Source organism: Narcine bancroftii, chromosome 2, assembly GCF_036971445.1.
Source record: "Narcine bancroftii isolate sNarBan1 chromosome 2, sNarBan1.hap1, whole genome shotgun sequence".
In the NCBI taxonomy this organism is placed as follows: Eukaryota; Metazoa; Chordata; class Chondrichthyes; order Torpediniformes; family Narcinidae; genus Narcine; species Narcine bancroftii.
The window spans coordinates 275,748,884-275,763,634 of NC_091470.1; the positions used below are offsets into that span (position 1 = coordinate 275,748,884).

Here is a 14,751-nt window from a genome sequence, read left to right on the forward strand (position 1 = left end):
TTGAAACTTGTCGGATACCTCCCTCAATACCTGATCATCAATCCCACCTCCCTTACTTGTCTTGGCTTTGAAGATGTCCCCTGAATGCGGGCGGCTGGAAGGAACAGACACCGAGCTACGCCGCCTGAGTGAATGATTGACAGACATGAATGCCCAATGGGTGGCGGAGGGGCGGGAGTGTTCGCGGACAGTATCTTTTTGATAAAGTTGTACCGCTTTGAATCGCTTTCTGGCCAAGATGGCGGATTACGATCTAACGATGAGAATCGCTAATTTCCTGGACCGTCACCTGGTTTTCCCGCTGCTCGAGTTCCTGTCGGTCAAGGAGGTAAAGGCGACGGTCGCCGCCGCACAGCTCTGTGTGCACTCAGGCGGCAGCTCCGGGGATCCGCATGGCGCTCACGTGAGGCGGCCTCGAGCCGGGGCCTACAGACAAGGCCGCTGCGGCGGCTGGAGAGTGGAAGAAAATCCCCACCCTCTCACGGCTCCCACATCCCACTCCCTCCCTCCCACGGCCACCCATCCTCCAACGGCCACCGCAACCCCCCCCCACCCGCCAACGGCCCCCCCACCCTTCCCACGGCCCCCCACCCCTCCCCCACGACCCCTCCCCCACGGCCCCCCCCACGCCCCCCCCACGGCCCCCCCCACGGCCCCCCCCCCACGGCCCCCCCCCCCACGGCCCCCCCCCACGGCCCCCCCCCACGGCCCCCCCCCACGGCCCCCCCCACGGCCCCCCCCCACGGCCCCCACCCCCCCACTCACGGCCCCCTCCCCCCCCAGGGCCCCCTCCCACCCCCAGGGCCCCCTCCCCCCCCAGGGCCCCCTCCCCCCCCCAGGGCCCCCTCCCCCCCCAGGGCCCCCTCCCCCCCCAGGGCCCCCTCCCCCCCCCAGGGCCCCCTCCCCCCCCCAGGGCCCCCTCCCCCCCCCAGGGCCCCCTCCCCCCCCCAGGGCCCCCTCCCCCCCCCAGGGCCCCCTCCCCCCCCCAGGGCCCCCTCCCCCCCCCAGGGCCCCCTCCCCCCCCCAGGGCCCCCTCCCCCCCCCAGGGCCCCCTCCCCCCCCCAGGGCCCCCTCCCCCCCCCAGGGCCCCCTCCCCCCCCCCAGGGCCCCCTCCCCCCCCCCAGGGCCCCCTCCCCCCCCAGGGCCCCCTCCCCCCCCAGGGCCCCCTCCCCCCCCGGGCCCCCTCCCCCCCCCGGGCCCCCTCCCCCCCCCGGGCCCCCTCCCCCCCCGGGCCCCCTCCCCCCCCCAGGGCCCCCTCCCCCCCCCAGGGCCCCCTCCCCCCCCAGGGCCCCCTCCCCCCCCCAGGGCCCCCTCCCCCCCCCAGGGCCCCCTCCCCCCCCCAGGGCCCCCTCCCCCCCCCCAGGGCCCCCTCCCCCCCCCCAGGGCCCCCTCCCCCCCCCAGGGCCCCCTCCCCCCCCCAGGGCCCCCTCCCCCCCCCAGGGCCCCCTCCCCCCCCCCAGGGCCCCCTCCCCCCCCCAGGGCCCCCTCCCCCCCCCAGGGCCCCCTCCCCCCCCCAGGGCCCCCTCCCCCCCCCAGGGCCCCCTCCCCCCCCCAGGGCCCCCTCCCCCCCCCAGGGCCCCCTCCCCCCCCCAGGGCCCCCTCCCCCCCCCAGGGCCCCCTCCCCCCCCCAGGGCCCCCTCCCCCCCCCAGGGCCCCCTCCCCCCCCCAGGGCCCCCTCCCCCCCCCAGGGCCCCCTCCCCCCCCCAGGGCCCCCTCCCCCCCCCAGGGCCCCCTCCCCCCCCCAGGGCCCCCTCCCCCCCCCAGGGCCCCCTCCCCCCCCCAGGGCCCCCTCCCCCCCCCAGGGCCCCCTCCCCCCCCCAGGGCCCCCTCCCCCCCCCAGGGCCCCCTCCCCCCCCCAGGGCCCCCTCCCCCCCCCAGGGCCCCCTCCCCCCCCCAGGGCCCCCTCCCCCCCCCAGGGCCCCCTCCCCCCCCCAGGGCCCCCTCCCCCCCCCAGGGCCCCCTCCCCCCCCCAGGGCCCCCTCCCCCCCCCAGGGCCCCCTCCCCCCCCCAGGGCCCCCTCCCCCCCCCAGGGCCCCCTCCCCCCCCCAGGGCCCCCTCCCCCCCCCAGGGCCCCCTCCCCCCCCCAGGGCCCCCTCCCCCCCCCAGGGCCCCCTCCCCCCCCCAGGGCCCCCTCCCCCCCCCAGGGCCCCCTCCCCCCCCCAGGGCCCCCTCCCCCTCCTCTTCCTGCTCCCCCCCGGTGTCCCCCCTCCTCTTCCTGCTCCCCCCACGGTGTCCCCCCTCCTCCTCCTGCTCCCCCCCCCCGGTGTCCTCCCTCCTCTTCCTGCTTCCCCCACAGTGTCCCCCCTCCTCCTCCTGCTCCCCCCCACGGTGCTCCCCTCCTCCACCTGCTCCCCCCACGGTGGCCCTCTTCCCCACCTCCTCTTCCTGATTCCACGGCGCATCCTGCTTCCACGGCGCCCTATCCTCTTCCTTCTGCTCCCATAGCGCCCCCTCCTCCAGCTTCCTTCCCTGTGCCCCACACGCACCCCGCCCATTGGCCCCCACGCCACCCTCCTCATGGACCTCCCCCTGTTTTCTCCCACTCCCCTAACTCCTCCTGGTTCACTCCACAGGCCCATCCATCACTCTCAGGCATCTCAACCAAGACCCCCTCCCCCCCCCCCCTTCTGCAGCCCACTCACTTCCACGGCCCACGCACCTCCTCTTCATCCTTCCCCTTCCATCAAATGCAGTTTTTATTGCAGAGACGGTGGCGGATTGGAGTAGGGTTCAGAAGGGACCATGCTGGTTACAGCTGTGGGGTTTGTGAGGGCTTGGTAATTGAAGCTGATATGTGTGGAAAAAATCTGATGAGGAAATGAATGAAAACAAAATAAAGATTTTTTTTAAAGTTGCTAAATGCAAAATGCACTTTGGAGAGGCAAAACCCAAAAGTAAATGCAGAGAATGCTGGAAATACTTAGGGCAGTTAGCATCATTGAAGAAAGAAATAGTTAATTTTTCAGATGCATGACCTTCCTTTAGATCTCTTGTTTTGAAAGGATAACTATTTGACTTTAAGTCCTGAGGGCTGTAACATACCTCAATTGGAAGGTGAAATGCTGTTCTTGTTGGGCTTCATTGGAACTGCATAAGAGGTTGGAGTGAAAAGAATTGAAAAGACTGGCAAATCAGGGTCACCTTCAGTGAACAAAAGTGCTCCGATCAAAAGATGATATTCTCTGCTCATCTATTTTCCAAGCAAAATGAATAATTTCACATCACCCCACCTTCTTCCCCATTAACTGTGTTTTCTTTCCCATTCTGTCTCAATCCTTTGCAAGATGCTTTATACCTTCTTCACAGCTCTGTGAATGCATTGTTTGAAAGTAGCAGAGTAGGATTTTACAAGCCCTCTCAAATAGCAATTGAATTAGTTCTTAAACTTATTTTACAATAATGCAGCTGCTGTCTCATAGCTTGAGCAAATGGGGTTTGTGTACTGTTTGCATGAGTTGCAAATTTCAGGGAACAAAGTGACAAAAATAGGACAAGCAGAATTGCTTTGAGAGCAGGCATAAACTTGTGGGCTGAATGTCCTGCAGTTTTGTCAAAGGAAAATACAAGGGATGTGCAATGTAAAAAAAATGTTTTGCGCCTGCATTGAGCAACTCTTCATGGGGACAATGCCTGAATGAACTCCCTCTATGCTGGTAATCTGCTACAAAGTACGCATTCAGAATGGTATATGTTTTTCACTGGAGAAAGTGAGCAGTCATTGTAATACATAAAATAATAATTTTGCTGAAGTGATTACAGCAATTAGACCGTTCTTTAGCTTTTTTGAGCAAGCCGCAACTCCCTCATCCAATTTTCCTTTCTTCACTTGGAAGTTTAAACATTAAATACTGGCATGCTTTTTAAATGTAGGAAAGGTCTCATTGAACTTTGCTGACCTGAACTGGATATTATGCACTCTTGCCAAAGCTAGCTGGTCTGTTTATTGCTTCATACCAGAATTGGGCACTGTGTGTTACTGGGCACAATGGGCTGGGGTTTGTTCTGAAACCATAGAAAACTGCAACACAGAAAACCGACCACTCGCCCTTCTAGTCTGCTGAAACGTCATTTCTCTTGTCCCACTGACCTGCATGCATTCCATAACCCTCTTGACCATTCCGATCCATATATATATACAATTTATTCTTTAAACTTAAGAGTAAGCCAACATTTACCACGTCAAATAGCAGCTCGTTCCTAATACCCACCACTCTCTGAGAGAAGTTCCCCCCAAAACCTTTCACCCTAAAGCCACGTCCTTATATTTATCTTTCCCAATCTAAGTGGAAAGAGCCTAAGCATTTACTCTGTCTATTCCACTCATAATTTTGTAAACCTCTATCTTATCTCTCCTCATTCTTCTGCACTGTATGGAATAAAGTCCCTGTCTTTTTAATCTTTCCCTGTAGCTCAACTCCTGAAGACCTAGCAACATCCTAGTAAATCTTCTCTGCACTCATTTGATCTTACTGATATCCTTCCAATAGTTTGGCAACCAGAACTGCACACAATACTCTAAATTTGGCCTCACCAATGTCTTGTACATAACATCCCAACTCCTATACTCAATATTTTGATTTATGAAGGCCAAGGTGCCATAAGCTTTCTTTACAACCCTGTCTACATGTGATGCCACTTTTAGGGAATTATGTATCTATATTCCTGGATCTTTTTGTTCCACCACATTTCTCAGTGCCCTACCATTTACTATGTATGACCTAACTTGCTTAGTTCTTCCAAAATGCAACACCTCATAACTTGTCTGCATTAAGTTCCATCTGCCATTTTCTGGCCCATTTTTTCCAGCTGGTCCAAATCCCTCTGCGTGCTTTGAAAGACTTCCTACTATCCACAACACCTCCAATTTTAGTGTCCTCAGCAAATTTGCTATCCAGTTTCCCAAATTATCATCTAGATATAAACAACAAACAATAATGGTCCTGAGGCACACCACAAATCTCAGGCCTCCAGTCTGAGAAGCAATCCTCTGATTACCACTACCACTCTCTTCTTCCATTCAGCCAATTTCGAATCCAGTTTACCACATCTTCATGGATACCTCGTGTCTGAACTTTCTGAACTAACCTCCCATGTGAGACCTTGTCAAAGGCTTTACTAAAGTCCATGTAGACAACATCCACAGCCTTACCTTCATCTACTTTCCTGGTAACCTCCTCTTAAAAACTCAATAACATTTGTTAAACATACCTACCACGCACAAAGCCGTGCTGACTATCCTTAATCAGCCCTTGGCTGTCTAAATACTTGTATATCCTATCTTTCAGTATACCCTTGAATAATATACCTACTACTAATGTTAGGCTCACCAGCCTGTAATTTCTTGAATTTTTTGAATTCGATGGAACGTTCAAAGTGTGCCTGACTGGACATAGTGATCTATTTTTTTTTTAAAGAGTTCTGCACTTGCATTTGACATGTTTTGATTTCAGATTTACAATGAAAAAGAACTTCTCCAAGGGAAACTGGACCTTCTCAGTGACACAAACATGGTTGACTTTGCTATGGATGTGTACAAGAACTTGTATCTTGATAAAGAGATCCCCCAAGGTGAGTTTTATGCAATTGTATATTTTTTAATGTTGCACATCACAATGCATAAGCAGCATTCACAACTGCACCGATGGAGGTACTTTGTGGATTCATATCTTATTCCAGTTTTGCATTTGGATTAGATTTGTATTTTTATTCACTGGAAGTCTGTTCCTCCATGGTGATTAACAAGTCCAGATGCAACCATGTCAAATCACTAATTATTGCCTAACATCTGTGGCTAGTCAGTTATTGGAAAGTATTCTGAGGGAGGAGATATACTTGAACTTAGATGTACAAGCATTAATTTAGGATAACACTGGTTTGTAAATGAGGTCATGTCTCAAAAATTGAATTGAGTTTTTGAAGATGTGACCAAGAAAGTTGATGGTATGTGGATTGCAACAAGGCATTCGATAAGGTTCTGAACAGTAGGCTGCTCCAGAAGGATGTAAGAAGAGAAATCTGAATGAGCAAAATATTGGCTTCATGAAAGAAAGCAGAGGGTGATGGTGGAAGGTTGTTTCTTGGATTGGAGGCCTGTGACTAGTGGTGTGCCACAAGGTTTGGTGCTGGGCCCATTGCTCTTTGCCACCTATATCATTGATTTCGATGAAAACATACATGGCATGATCAGCAGGTTTGCGAATGACACTAAAGGGTCTGGTGTTGTGAATGGTTGCAAAAGATTGCAGCACAATTTTGATTGGATGGAATTTAATACAGAGAAATGTGATAAGCTGCATTTTGGGAGGTTGAACGTGAGTAGGATCTAAACAGTGAATGGAAGAGATCTGGGTAGTGTTGCAGAGCAGAAGGACTTGGGAGAGCAGGTATGTAGTACCTTGAAAGTGGTGACACAGGTAGATAGGGTCAGAAAGGTCAAAAAAGGCTTTCAGCACATTGGCCTTCATCAGAATATTGAGTATAGAAGTTGAGAGGTTATGTTGCAGTTGTACAAGATGTAGGAGTGCTGTGTTCAGATTTGGTCAATCTTATAGAAAAGATGTTATCCAACTGGAGAGGAATGTAGAGAAGATTTATGAGGATCTTGCCTGGACTCGGGTGGGGGGGTGCGATGTGCTGAGCCATAGGGGGAGGTTTCAGCAGGCTTGGGCTTTCTTCCTCAGTCCATGAGAATGAGGGGGTGATCTCCTCATGAGGGTTGTACAAAATCATGAGTGGAATAGATCAGGTGAACGCAGTGAATATTTTGCTCAGAGTAGGGGAATTGGTAATCAGAGGATTGTAGGTTTAAGATGAGGGGGAGAGATTTAACTGGAATCTGAGTGTTAACTTTTTTTTAATCGTCGGATGATGGAATGATCGTATGGAACGGGCTGTTGGAGGAGATGGTTGGGCAGATATTATTGTAGTATTAAGAAACTTTGGGACGACTTCATGAATTGAATTGGATGGATTTAGAGGGATATGGGTCAATTGCAGGCAGGTGGAACTAGTGTAGGTGGAACATTTTGGTCAATATGGGTTTTGGGCCAAAGAGCATGTTTCCACCCTGACAGTTTTGCCCTTGCATTAGATTTAGTGACTTTTCTGCAATCTGGAAAATGCAAGAGGAATAGGAGACTGCAGATGTTGGAACCTGATGATAAACACAATCTTTCTGGAGGAACTCAGTGGGTTGAGCAGCATTAGAGGGAGAAAAAGAATGGTCGACTCCTTTGAAACGTGTGACAGTGTGAAACATCGACCATTCTTTTCCACAAATGCTGCTTGACCTGATGAGTTCTTCCAGCAGATTGTGTTCAGGAAGAATGGGAGTTACAAGGTCATCTGCTTTGAAGTGACCATAACTGGATAATTATGTTCAGAGGAACTTTGGGAATAAATATGTGTTCAGTCATTCCACAAGTATTTCTAGTCAGTTTTTAATTTAAAGCTGGGTTATTGGCATTCACTTTTGCTTTTGAGAGTGATGAGCCTTTGGTTTGAATAATCTGTGGGTAATGATGTTCTCGTGTGCTGACTGCCCTCTTCTTTAATAGCAATAGAGGTTTTATATTTGGGAGATCCTGTTGAAGAAATCTTGGTGAGTTCATGTGTACCTTATGATTGGTAATATTGCAGAGACAGTGCACACTTGATTAGAGGAAATTAATATTCAGATTGTGTTGGTTGCTTTGCCCTGGATGATAATCTTTGTGAATGTTTTTTTTAGAACATTTTTTGAGGACAGTGGAAAATATTCCACAACATCCTTGATTTGTCTATTATTGAGGATGGAAAAGGTTTACGGAGCCATGAGGTAAATCATCCGTTGTACTATGTAGAACGGCATATCGTACTATGTTGAATACACGACCTAAGAAAACCCATTTCCCAGATGGAGTGGTGATTCTGGAGAAGAATGAAAACAACAAAGATACCTGACAGCTGTGGTATGACCTAAATGGAATAACCTGCTAGAAAACCAAATTCGGTGGAGTAGGAGACAGAAAAGCTCCACTCCCAGATGAGCTCAAAGCCTTTCATGCCAGATTTGACCACCAGAACAAAGAAGAACCACTGTCCATCCCCACAACCCCTTGATGATATCGATTGTCAGTATCTGAAGATAGCATTTTGGTTGCCTAATGGAGAGTGAATCGAAGGAAAGCATCCAGTCTAGATGGAGTAGCCGTCCAAGTACTGAAAACCTGTGTCGACCAACTGGTTAGTGTATTCATAGATATCCTCAACATTTCTCTCTGATACAGTGTGGTACCCATCTACTTCAAATATGCTTCAATTGTACTGGTGTCCAAGCAGAGTGGAGTAACCTGCTAAAATGACTATCAATCAGTGGCACTCACTGATCAGTGATGAAGTGGATTGAGAGGCTAATGTTGAAGCATATCAGCTCCTGTCTGATGCTCTACATAAACCATGGAACACCTGGACAGCAAAGATGCGTACATCAGGATGTTCTTTATTAACTACAATTTGACATTCAGCACCATCACCTGAAAACTAATCAGCAAAGTCCAAGACCTTGTGCAATTGGATCCTGGATTTCCTCACCTCCAGACAACAAACCTCCTCCACAATTTCCATTGATTCTGTCTGGAGCATCCCAGGGTTGTGTAATTAGCCCCCTGTTCTACTCACTCAACGCCTATGACTATGTGGCTCGGTATGACAACAGCACCATATACAAATTTGCTGATCACACCGCTGTTGTGGGCTGTATAAAAAGAGGTGATGAGTCAGCATGCAGGAGGGGGATTGAAAATTTGGCTGAATGATGTACTGATAACAACATTCAATGTCATGAAGACTAAGAAGCTGATTGTAGACTTTTAGAAGGGAAATTCAGAAGTGTATGACGGAGTGATCATTGGGGGATCAGAGGTGAACAAATTTAAATTTCTGTGTATCTTGATTCTGGACCATTCATACTAATGTCATTGTAAAGAAAGCACATTAGCACCTCTACTTCCTCAGAAGCTTGCAGAGGTTTGGTATTTCATCGGAAACCTTGGCAAACTTCTACAAATGTCTAAAGGCAAGTGTCCTGATTGGTTGCATCATGGCCTGGTATGGGAACACCAATACTTCAGAATGGAAATCCCTGCAAAAGATGGTGGATACAGCCCAGAACATAATTGAGAACTGCTACATGGAACACTGCTGCCAGAGAGCAGCAACAATCATCAAAGATCCACACCACCCAGGACATGCTGCCATCAGGAAAGGGGTATAGGCCCCACAATACTCATACCTCCAGGTTCATGAATAGCTGCTACCCTTCAACCATCAGACTCCTAAACAACACATTCATAGACTCATTTAAGGACTTTGCTCATTATTTATTACTGAATATTTCCTTCTGTATTTGCAGTCAGTTTTTTAACATTTCTTTCTTTTGAGGACAGTTTACAGTTACTGGTAATTGCAGGAAAAAGAATCTCATTGAGATTCTTGTGATGTCATATATGTACTCTTGACAATAAATTTTAACTTTGAACTTTGAGATCCCTGCTATGTGTTGGTGCCCTATTTATTTGGCTAGTTCATTTTATTCGCAGGTGTTTGCTGCTGTTGCGAATGCCATGTGGTTGAATCTTTCTTGTCTGACAGTTAGAAGATGCAGATACCAATTGTCACCCAACAGGCTGTGCCTAAATATTGTCCAATTCTTTTTGCTTGCGGTTGTTGTCTGAATTGTGAATGAAATTGATCATGATGCAATTATAAGTCAAAATTCTCAACCCTCACTGTGGTTTGTGAGAAGGCCACGAATGAAGCAGCTGAAGATTCGGATACTTCTCCAAGGAAATTCTGGAGAGGCCTTGGTCCACCATAACCATTCTTCTTTGTGAGGTTTAACTCCAGCCAATGCTTCATTTTCACTCATGGTGTTAAGGACAGAGGGTTATCTGGCTTCTAGAATTCAATGGTCTTTCAATCTGAACTGTAAAATATTTTGTGGATTTGATTATTTTTTAATGGTATATGTCATAAACCATGTGTGCTTTGTGAAAACCAAATGTTGTATCCACATGTCATTTTCACCACTGTACACAGACATCTGTATTGGGTAGTGCCTTTTAGGTTTTATTCCTTGTGTTGAGTAGTGGCCACATGCTGGCAACTCTTTATAGTTCAGGTTGCCCTGTTGTAGCAAATGGTGGCATATGTCAAGACTGTAGACTTGGAGAAGGTTTGTTCAATATACAGAAGGACTGATTTCTCAGCTAATGATCAAGGGGAAGGGGCAGGTTTTGAGATCAGATTTCCATGTTCTCTTGTGGATGCCCAAGTAACTTTCCAAACATTCTTGTTTAGTTAATGGTTAATAAAAACAACTACCATCCCACTGATTAAAATAGAATCATTGACCAGTTATATTGCCACTCTGTGGAAAGTACTGGATTCCATATATTTAATGAATATCTTGAAAGTTTTCAGCAAAAGTAACAAGGATTTGTAAATTGTTCACAATTGTCTGATTAACTTTATTGAAGTGGTATACAGGGAACAGTCAATGGCTTTTTAAATTCATTTATTACATCCCTTATTCAGAACTTGTAGGAGAAGTTAAAACTCCTATTTAAGGCAACGATTGATCGAGTTAGAATTTTTTTTCTGATTGTGGCAATAATGTGCAGGCACTCAAATTGGCAGAAGTTTCCTTGACAATCTCTTGGTATTCACTATATTTGTTAACAATTGTGGTATGTCATGCTATATATCAAATTTGTATACCAGAGTGATTGGGATCCGTTCTGATGTTAGGTGTCTTCTTGACAATAGGAAGGACCATGCCCATGATGGACTTGGCTGTTGGCCATTTTCTGCAGCCTTCTGTATTTCTAAGCACTTGAGTTTCCAAACAGGATTGAGGTGCAACTAGTTAATATACAGTACACTTGCAAAGGTTCGAGAGTATATTCAATACCATGCATAATCTCCTCAGATTTCTTAGAAATTTGAGGCATTGCTGTATCTTTTTCACAGTTGCCTTGATGTGCTGGCTCTCCAGGAGAGGTCCTCTGATATGTGGACTCCTTTGAACTTGAAGGCGCTAACCCTCTCCACTGCTGTCTTGTCTTTGTAGACAGGTGCATGGGCCTCTACCTTTCCTTGCTAAATTCCACAATAACCTCCTTGACCTTGTTGATGTTCAGATCAGTGTTATTATTGTTTTGGCACCATGTAACCAGATTCTTGATCTCCATCCTATACTCTTGACTCATATTATTTCGCCAACAATGATGGTGTTCACAATTGTATGTATTGAGAAAATAGAGCAAGAAATTGAGTATGCAACCTTGAGGTCTCGGTGTTGATCGTCAGTGAAGAGGCGATGATGTCGCTAACCTGAACTGATTGGTGTCTGCTGATGAGGAAATTTGGAATTCAGCTGCAAAGAGAGGAACAGAGTCCTAGATCTGAGTTTGATTATTTGCTTTTCTGGCATGATGGTGTTAAACAATGAGCTATAGTGAATGAGTAACAGCCTGGTGGTCCAGTTGACCTAATGCAGAACAGAGGGCCAGTGAGATGGTATCGTCTGTTGACCTTTAATGAAGTCAGCCCAGGCTCTTTCTGATTGTCATGTATGGAGATGCATGGTTTCGTGTGCCATGGAGGCAGTTCATTAAAAAAAATGCCACAGTCAGCATCGTTTTGGATCCACAAGAAAATTCCTTGAATATGGTAACAAAATTAATCATGACTTAAGTGCATGTGGCATATTATCTTCACTCTTTCTACAACTCTGACATTTTTAACCAGGACAATAATAAGTCTTCAAAAGCTTTACTTTTTAATTAACATCTTCTTGGGAGTATTTTCTGGAAGTTTGTGTCCATAATAATCATAGATATTTCCTTGTCAAAAAAATAAAATGAACTGCAGATATTGAACACCTGAAATAAAATATTGTTGGGGAGGGAGTGACCTACCAGGGTAAAGCCGCAGTGACAATGACTCCAGCATTTAGCCTGGCTCTGTGGCTCAGAAGGGAAGGAGAGAGAACTGGGTGAGTGGTAGTGATAGGCAATGAAATAGTTAGAGAAGCAGATCTCACATCCATGTAGAAGAGAAGGGATGATCACAGCACTGTAGACTTTCAGCTTTGTGGAGATATGGACATTGTGTTGAATGAGCACTCTGGTATACAGCCTCCCCAGCCTTGCTGATCCTGGAGTCATTTTCTTAGTCCAAAGACCCATCACTCGAGATGAAGCTCCCCAAGTATTTGAAGCTGTTTACATTTGTCAGCTGGGTGTCGTCAACAGTGAATTTTGGTTCTATCTTGTTGGTGTTTGGCAAAGACTGATGGAGTACTTCAGTATTGTTTAGGTTGATGGTCAGGCCAAAGAGCATAGCAGCATCTTGAGAATTTGTTCAGCATTAATTATAGATCACTCTCTTTGTGTGCCAAGAGCGCATAGTCATCAGCAAAAAGGGTTTCTTGAATGACTGTGTAGAAACACTTCATCCTTGCGTTCAAGTGGCGAAGGTCAGAGAGAGCTGTCCAGTCAGTACCTGAAGTACACTCCCTCCTCTAGACCTTGTTCAGCCTGTGACAATATGCAAGTGAAGAACAGATTGAACAAGACTTGGGCTAGTACATAGCCCTGTTCACCCCATTAGAAATGGCAAATGCAGCTGATGTATCACCACTGCAAAGGACCTGTCCTATCATTCCATTGTGGAGAAGCTGAATCATTTTTATGAATTTCCTCTTGGGCATCCGTAACGTCTTCGGATCATCCAGAGAGCCTCCCTGATTACAGTGTCAAATGCCTTTGTCAGGTCAGTGAAGACGGAGTGAAGAAGCACGATGCACTTCTTCTGAACTTGTCTCATGGCAAATATCATGTCCACTGTACTCCGTTCTGGCTGAAAGCCCACTGCACCGCCAGGAGATTTCTTTCTGAAGCAGTGACAAGTCTGTTCAGGAGGATGCGGGTGAAAATCTTGCCTTTGTTGGACAGCAGTGAGATACCCCTGTTGTTTCCGCAGTTTGATTTGCTTCTCTTATTTTGGTAGTGAGCCACAATGAGGGCATTGCGGAAGTCGTCAGGCAACTCCTCAGTGATCCAGATGTCTTGGAATGTCTATAATGCCATTGGGCTTAGAACTTTGTAGATCTCTGCAGGAATACCTTCCTGCCCCGTTGCTTTATTTGAATTCATCTGCAAGATCACTTTATTGATCTCATTAGTAGATGGCGACAGGTCTTGGTCATTCAGGACTGGCTGTTGATGGATCTGCTGTAAGACATCAGGATCAACTATGGACAGCATATTGAGTAGGTTGGAAAAGTATTCAGTCCAGCGGTTTTTCAGTCCTTCTTTGACTTGTCTGATGATAGCAAGGGGGAGCATCTTAATTTAGAAGGATCATAAACTGACTTTATGGTGCTGAATAACTCTCTGGTGGCTGCATGTCTGCATAGTGTTTCCATCTGCTCAGCTTTTCTCTGCCACCACTTGTCCCTCATTCCTTGCAGTTCTGCTTGTATTTTGGACTGCAGATGTTTAAACGCCTTTCTTTGAGACAGATGACGGGTCATTTTTGTTCTTGGCCCTAAGGGCTTCTGAAATGGTCTCGTGGTTTTCATCAATCCAATCTTGATGCACTCGGGTTTTCATTCTGAGTATAGTTGTTGCAGTCTGCGTGACAACATCTTTGAACTGCTTCCACTTTTTAGAACAGGTTCCCACAAGTGGTGAATTGCTGGAGAGTTTTTCATTAAGTACATCTTGAAACATTGGACTTGACCTGGATCTTGTGGTCTGTCAATGTTGAATGACACTGACAGTCTTTGATTGTTTACGATGCCAAGGGGCTACATACAGGTTGAGGACTGACCAAACCAGCTTGTGATCTATTCAACACTCAGTACTTCGCATGGCCTGGGTGGTGGTGACGACTTGAAGGTCACACTGGCATACTATGACGTAGTCAAGTAGGTGCCAGTGTTTGGACCTAGGTTGTTTTGTACTTGTTTGCAAGTCTGAACATTGTGTTGGTGATGCATGGGTTGTGCTTGGCACATTTACTCAGAAGCAGCAGGCCATTGATGTTTGATTTACCCACTCCATGTCTCCGAAGGACTCTGTCCCAGTTGTTGCTATCAATCCCCACCCTAGCGTTGAAGTCGCTCAAGATGACAAGTTTGTTGCTGGCAAGGGTTGTCGGAATAGTCTGGTCCAGGTCCTCGTAGAAACTTTCCTTGTCTTTGTACTCACAAGAGTTGGTGCATAGACACTGACAATGATGGTGTGCCGGGTCAGGGATAGAATTAGAAGAAATGGTAAAGTCTTTAATTGGGGTGGGGTTAATTATGATATGATTCGGCAAAAACTTGGGAGTGTAAATTGTGGACAGAAGTTTTTGGCACAGAAGTAAATTTGGAGGATGATTAGGGACCACCTGCATGACTTTGGATAGGTTTATCTCACTGAGGCAAAAAGATGGTAGGATAAGGGAACTGTGGTTAACAAAAGAGGTGCGGCAGCTAGTTAAGAGGAAGAAGGAAAAGTCAGGAAGGGGTCATGAGAATTATATGGTAGCCAGGAAGGAACTGAAGAAAGGATTTGGGAGAGCTAGAAGGGGCATAAGAAGACCATGGCAAGTAAAATTAGTGAAAACCCTAAGGCATTCTATGCTTGTATGTATAACAGAGGTATTGGCATTTATAGACAAAGGAGGGAACACTGCCTGGAGGTAGGGGGAGGTCCT

At 47.9% G+C, this 14,751-nt stretch overlaps 1 protein-coding gene across 1 annotated transcript in view; it reads left to right on the forward strand.

The window, feature by feature from the left end:
* The first annotated feature begins 204 nt into the window (after positions 1 to 204).
* LOC138755282 (eukaryotic translation initiation factor 3 subunit E-A) overlaps positions 205 to 14,751 on the forward strand; it is a 155,366-nt gene continuing 140,819 nt past the window's right edge. Inside the window, exons 1-2 of the mRNA XM_069920988.1 lie at positions 205 to 328; positions 5,451 to 5,568. Of these exons, the coding sequence (XP_069777089.1) occupies positions 239 to 328; positions 5,451 to 5,568 (208 nt within the window). The 5' untranslated portion in view covers positions 205 to 238. The remainder of the gene's footprint in view (positions 329 to 5,450; positions 5,569 to 14,751) is intronic.